Raw genomic sequence first — 7,591 nt, forward strand, 5'->3', positions numbered from 1 at the left:
TATATTGAATAAAAACTATACTCGGTATTCAGAACTAGTGGGAAAAGTACTCCAGTCCTAATATACATTGTTTAATTGACATTAAAACTTATCTTTACTATTTGTGTGCTTTGGAAAAAGTGCCAAATGAGCACATACATAGGAATATATTAAGAATGTGATGAAAGATCTCAAAAGCAAAATTTTATGCAAAGAATGAAAGAATATAAAACCAAGAAACACTTTGTCTTCTATCATCTCAGTATTCATTTTGTGTCTTAAATCCTTCAGATTAACATAAGAAAAATATAAGTGAACAGAAAGACGGATACAAATAAATTGCAATATTAACAACTATTTAAAGAGAAATCCACTTACCAATCATCATTATTAAAGACAATGTATCCTCAGTTTCCTCTGCCAAAAACTACTTGGTTGTTGCCATTATCCCACCAGTTTGAGAAAGGCTGAGCATTGACTACATTTCTGAAGGTAACCATGTTCCTGAAAGCACAACATCATGTAAAATGTTGGTACCCTTAAATGCCCACAATTTAAAATAAAGTTTAAACAGCTTATTAGACAGGAGCTGGAGGAGGCAGGCTCACCTTATTTGACGCCATCAATGTTCACATGTTCACAGACCAAGTCATTGCCACAAGTGGTGTCTGGATTAATGGTCACCTCTTTGGTGGCTCCATTGTTATTAGGTGGTCCAACCCGGTCATTAACGTCCTGAATTACTAAGAGAAATAGGTCATTTGATTGCATGTGTCTGTCTCTTTCCACAGAAAACTAAAGCCAAGCCCATTGTGCTAATTCCGTCTCTTTTGTGTCTAATTTTTTTCTAAGTTCTTCAATGTTTTACAGACCTTCACTGAGTCCTTGACTGATGTGAAAATTCAGGTTCTCTACGACCATCTTTAAAACATCAGAAACAATTTACAAACCTCTTATTTTATGCTTGGTGTCACTAGAAACTCTCCAATGTTACAGGAATGAGAGAAAGAGAGTCAGAAACACTAGCATTAAAGAAAAGGCTCCAGTTACTACCCAAACAATCTCCATTATGATACATCACATGACCGTGCCTTAGTTTATACATAAAACAAAGAAGTAGTTTTTGGCTAGTATAAACATCAAAAAACAACTATGAAACTGCATTTACTATACCAGTTTCCAACTTATAATATTTGATTCTCACTACTTGCTGGCAAAGTGTACTAATAAAATATCCTGACTTTTCTTACTAAATATAAGAAAGTATAAATGCACATTGTATAATGACAAAAATTGCAAATAAGTTTCTGACAACTAAACCACATATTCTACCCATAAAAGCCCTTCAACAATAAAAGTGATTTCAATAAATAACCAAAAGACTCTCACCTTGTAAAGAAAACTTAAAAAAATTATTTGTCTGATTTATAGAGATTTATGTTTTATATTTGATGTTTATATATGAGTTTAGTTTCTTCCAATGAAACAGAAAAGGTCATATAACATTTTAAGTATCTTACAGTCTTAAGTTTTGGTTTAGTTTTGAAAATGTTTAAATTTATCCAATGAATTCACACACATATATTGATTGGTCAGCCAATTAGTGTTCCATAATTCTCATACATTTCCATCTATTATAGTTTCCTTAGTTAACTTCTAATCAGATGCTTTCTCATTTCATGAAGAAGAAAATATTTTACATATGCCAATATTTGTTATACCATTGGCAGAAAGGGTTTTTGAAATTTTCTTTTGTATTAATAGATACGTTTCTGTGTCAACTCTGTGTATGAGTCAAACATACCACTTTGCATTCTGTACATTGTTCTTACTTTTTCTCTTTTTTATTATTAGGTACTTCTTCAGTGTTCTTACTTTATAAAAATGTAGTGAATAATAATAAGTATAATATGCTATAATTTCATGTGAAGTTAAAACAGAATCTCTTTCTTTTCTGGATTAAAATACAGTTTGAATAAATCCAAAACTTATGTCCATTCTGGAAATTTCTTGGCCAATGGTAACTTGACATAACTCTTGTGAATCCATAAGGATGAGCCAACATGAATCCCACAGCCATTTTGTACATCCTGAAAGTTTCAAAATGGTATGAAAGCAGAAGTATATAATGTATTACTGTCATTAAAGCAGGTTATACAGCAGTACCAAACGTTTTCCTACCTAGCATCCCAGAATGTCAAGATGGAGGCTCTTCCAGCACCATGTCCTCGCTGGTTATCATGGTTGTCCACAAACACAAGGGTTCCGTCAGAGGGCACCAAACCCCTACTTTCTCCCCACTTCCTGCATTCAAAAAGAGCAAATTGTTCACAGTGCTTAGAGTAAATTTGCTTATGGAATTCTCAGTTGTCTAATTAAATGACATTTCCATAAGTCTAACTTTCATATCCATATCTATATATATAATAATCTTTTCTATGATAATATACATAGGAGCATTGTCCACATTTAGGTCTAAAAACACAATTTTTGTTTTAAATATTATTATTCATTGTATTAAATTAAGATAAACTTGAAAAATAAAGCATTCATGCTAAATGATACAGACTACAAATCTGGATTTAAGAATATGTTGTTATAGTAGAAATATTCAAAATTTCCAATTAATTTTATATAAAGCAAGTAATTTCATAGTGTTGACACATCACATTTTAGGATAATTTATAATAATAATAATAATAATAATAATAATAATAATAATAATAATAATAATAAACTTCTTTTGACTGTAGGCAAACATTCCTGGGATCTAATAGACTCATCACAAACAGGCAAAATGTTACTTTGTATTTTCAGAGCTATGTGGTGATGACATGCCAATGGAAAAAGAGGAGCAATTGCGGTTTAGAAAATAATATGTAACCAATATTAAACTATTCAGATTGTATAAAGAATGGTAGAAGATAAAACTTATTGATGCCAAATGATGAAAGACCTAAGATATATCAAATGGTGAAATGGTGTATATTTACTTTAAATAGGACATCTTCTCACTGTTGTGATCCATAAGCAGGCATCTCTATGGCCAGCCCCAAGGGACCTGACAAGCCGAATATCAGGCATCCGTGAAGCCATCTATGGACCAACTGGAACCACCTCCACATGCTCTGGGTCACCTTATAAGAGAACTCGAAGCTCCTCCTCTTTCTCTTTCTCTCCTGCCTTGTCCAAAGTCGGTCTCTGTGACCCCTTCCCTCTTTCCTTCCCCCTTCTCTTCCCCCTTTCCTCCCCTTCCCCTAATAAACCTCCTAATTGGAACCGGTCACATGGTGTGATTCGTGAACTGCCTTGTAACTCTCATCCTGCACGACTTCTAACACTCACCATTCCACTTGCGGATAAGTGTGTCAAGTTTTGCTCCAAAATTGAATTCAGTCACATGACCGTTTCCAAAGTATTCACTACCTTTAATTGCCTTACCACCCATATATACATACATACACACACATATATTTATTTTATAAATTTATAAATCTTTATAATGTAAGAATATAAGAGGGAAATATTTTCATATATAAGAATTTTTATTTACATAATTATTTTTAAAGGAGGTTTTGAAGGAGATATGACTTCACTTACACCAACATTGTTGCATCTTGTCACCATATCCCTGAATTCACCTTTGTTTCCAGACCTTGTGCAAATTTTCTAGCTAATTAGCTGGTTTCTTTCCCACCAAGGCCTGAAAGGATGGTGAACCACAATATTTTCATTGGCTGGGAAGACCTACAGACAAAACAGTAACAATCAGTAGGAGATAATGGCTTACTACTCACACGTAAATTCTGTAGAAGCCTGTCTATGATCCAATGGTACCGCTCAACCTGCCAACATGGAGTTCTGCTGCATTACAACAACCTGAAAACTTGGAGAGGACATTGCTGGGGTCCTGCTGAGGTCCTATAACAAAATATAAAGGTGCCATCCCCCCAAAAAATGAATTTTCTGCCTCAGGAAAGTCATGTATGATATGAAACTGTGCTCCAGACACACATGTCCTGATTGGAATACTCTTTTATGTTAACACAGTAAAGGTTTGGTTTAAATTCTGATTAAACCTTACCTGCACCCCTTCAAATCCTTTGGGAGCTAAGTCTCTCACATTCCTTTGCAATATCAACCCAGCGCCACTCAAACAGGTGGACAATAGCAGTCTGCCGGTACTGAGTACATGGGTCATATTGAGCCCAGCAGAACCCAATGAGGGAAAGCAGCAGGAAGAACTTCATTTTGCTATGATGTTGTCAGTGTTCTTTCTAGTGCCTATATATATTCTGCAAAAGTTATGCTCCACAATGTCAATATTAACGAATAAATATTTACAGAATACGCTTTTTATTTGTAATCTAAAAGATTTTCAGTGAGTATGTGAACAGGTGAAGAACTTTCCAGAAACTCTCATGGAAAATAAACTCGAAGCCTTATTGCTCTAGATAGAATACCAGTACTATATCGAAGAGATATGAAGATAGTGGGCAACCTTGTCTTATCCCTAATTTTAGTGGGATTGCTTTGGGTTTCTCTCCATTTAGTCTGATGTTGGCTATTGACATTCTGTATATTGCTTTAATTATTATGTTTAGCTATGAGCTTTGTATCCTTAATCTCTCCACAATTTTTATCATGAAGGGGTGTTGGATTTTGCTAAAGGCTTTTTCTGCACCTAATGAGATGATTGTGTGATTTTTTTTTCTTTCAATTTGTTTATATGGTGTATTACCTTGATGGATTTTCATATGTTAAACCATCCCTGCATCCTTGGGATGAATCATATTTTGTTATGGTAGATAATATGTTTGATATGTTGTTCTTGAATTCGGTTTGCAAGTATCTTTTTTTTCTTTTTTATTTTTATTATTACTTACATTTTATTAACTCTGTATCCCAGCTTTATCCTGCTCCCTCATTCCTTCCCAACCCCACCTTCCCTCCCTGATCTCCCTGCACCTTCCAAGTCCGCTGATTGTGGAGGACCTCCTCCCCTTTCATCTGACCCTGTTTTATCAGGTATCTTCAGGACTGACTGCAAAATCCTCCTCTGTGACCTAGCAGGATGCTCCTCCCTTGGGGGGTGGGGAGGTCAAAGAGCCTGCCATTGAGTTCCTGTCAGAAATAGTCCCTGTTCCCCTTACTATGGGAAACCAATTGGTTACTGAGCTACCACGGGCTACATCCGAACAGAGGTTCTAGGTTATATCCATACATGATCCTTGGTGGAGTGTCACTCTCAGAAAAGACCCTTGTGCCCAGATGTATTTGGTTCTTTTGGAGCTCCTATCCTTTCCAAGTCATAATAACTCCCCCTTCTTTCCCTGCAGTCTGCCGAAGGTTTCGTATGGTTTGCAAGCATCTTATTAAGTATTTTTGTATCAATATATTCATAATAGAGATTGGTCAGAAATTTTTTTTTGTTAAGTCTTTGTGTGGTTTAAGTATCAGGGTGACTGTGGCTTTGTAGAATGAGGTTGGTAATGTTCCTTCTCTTTCTGTTTGCTGGAATAGTTGAGGAGTATTGGTATTAGTTCTCCCTTGAAAGCCAGGTAGATTCCGTGCCATCCAGCCCCAGATTTTTGTTGTTGTTGTTGTTGGGAGACTTTTGATGGCTGCTTCTATTTTGTTGGGGGTTATAGTGCTGTTTAAACTGTTTACCTGTTCTTGATTAACTTTAGTAGGCTAAATCTATTATAAAAATCATCCATTTTGTTTAGATTTTGTAATTTTTTGGAATATAGGCTTTTAAAATAAGACCTATTGATTTTTTAATTTCCTCAGTATCTGTTGTTATGCTCTCCTGTTCGTTTCTATTTTGTTAATTTAGGTACTGTCTCTCTGTCTTCAAGTGAGTTCGGTTAGAGTGTTGTCTGTCTTAATTTTTTCAAAGAAAAATTCTTGGTTTTGTTGATTTTTTATATAGATTATTTTTGTCCCTAATTTATTGATTTCAGCCCTGAATTTGATTATTTCCTGTCATCTATTCCTCTTCAGTGAGTTTGCTTATTTTCATTCTAAAGCTTGCAGGTGATCTGTTAAATTGATAATATGGTTTCTAATTTCTTTATGGAGGCACTTAATGCTATGAACTTTACTCTTAGCACTACTTTCTTGTTGTCCCATAAGTTTAGGTATATTGTGCCCTCATTTTCATTGAATTCTAGGATATATTTAATTTGTTTCTTCGTTCCTTTCCTCACACAGTTATCCTTCAGTGGGGACTTATTCAATTTCCATGAGTCTGTAGGCTTTTTGTTGTTTTTGTTGTAGTTGAGGTCTAGCTTTACTCCATGGTGATCTGATAAAGAACAATGAATTAATTCAGTTTTCATGAGTCGATTGAGGTTTGCTTTGTTACCAACTATATGGACAATTACAGAGAAAGTTTTTTGTGATGTTGAAAAGAAGCATACTCTTTTGTTTTTGTGTGAAAAGGAAATCAAAGAGATATAAATCAGAAAGGAAGAAGTTAAAGTATTACTATTCACAGATAATATGATAGTATACATAAGTGACTCCAAAGATTCTACCAGAGAACTGTAGCTGATAAAATCCTTCAGCAAAGTGGCTGGATACCAGATTAATTTTTAAAATCTTAGTAGCCCTCCTGTATACAAATGACAAATTGGCTGAAAAAGAAATTAGGGAAAACACACCCATCAGAATAGCCAAAAATAATGTAAAGTATCTAGAGGTAAATAACCAAGGAAGTCAAAGACCTGTTTGACAAAAACTTCAAGTCTCTGAAGAAAGAAATTAAAGAAGACACCAGAAGATACAAAGATCTCCCATGCCCATGGATCAGCAGGATTAAGATAGTGAAAATGACCATCCTATCAAAAACAATCTATAGATTCAATTCAATCCTCATCAAAACACAAACACAATTCTCCATAAACCTTGAAGGAACAATTATAATTGTCATATTAAAAAATAACCCGAAATAGATAAATTGTATACAATAATAGAACTTCTCCATATCTGAACCTAAGCTATATTACAGAGCAATAGTAATAAAAACTACATGATACTTGCATACAAAAATGTGGTTGCTCAGTGGAATCCAATCAAAGACACAGAAATAAAATTATACAACTATGCACACCTGATTTTTGACAGAGGAGTCAAAATCATACAATAGAGAAAAGACAGCATTTTCAAGGAATGGTGCTGGTCTAGGTACTTGGTTGGAGTATCAGTCTCAGAAAAGACCCATGGGCCCAGATTTTTTTGTTCTGTTGCTCTGCTTTTGCCCAAATTTTGGCTATGAGTCTCAGAATCAGTTTCAATACCCTGCTGGGTAAAATCTTTCAGAGGTCCTACACCCATGCAGCTGTTGGGAGGCTGGGTCTTCATATGGGGTGCCTGCCAAGTGGAGGAGGGCTCTTGCTAATATGGACTCTATTGCCTGCTTTTGGATCACTTCTCTGTGGCAGGGCTGCCTTGCCTGGCCTCAGAAAATGAAGATATGCACAGTCCTGATGTGAGTTGATCTGCTGGGAAAGGTTAATATGAGAGGATGGGGGGTTCCCTTTTCTGGGGGAAAGGGGGGAGGGGAAGGGGAGGAGGGTCTGAGAGAAGGGTTAAGTAAGGGAGCACC

The 7,591-nt window shown here is 35.5% G+C and overlaps 1 protein-coding gene across 1 annotated transcript; it reads right to left on the reverse strand.

Annotated features, from left to right (window-relative positions):
• Positions 1-588: 588 nt before the first annotated feature.
• On the reverse strand, positions 589-3,005 carry LOC129691865 (alpha-amylase 1-like). Its single transcript, XM_055628040.1, has 4 exons — positions 2,973-3,005; positions 2,161-2,283; positions 1,948-2,069; positions 589-722 (listed from the first exon to the last, which is right to left on the reverse strand). The coding sequence occupies exons 1-4, from the start codon at positions 2,984-2,986 to the stop codon at positions 589-591; spliced, it is 393 nt and encodes a 130-aa protein (XP_055484015.1). The 5' UTR covers positions 2,987-3,005.
• Positions 3,006-7,591: the final 4,586 nt, after the last annotated feature.

Source organism: Psammomys obesus, unplaced genomic scaffold (genome assembly GCF_907164565.1).
Source record: "Psammomys obesus unplaced genomic scaffold, mPsaObe1.curated_primary_1811, whole genome shotgun sequence".
Lineage (NCBI taxonomy): Eukaryota > Metazoa > Chordata > Mammalia > Rodentia > Muridae > Psammomys > Psammomys obesus.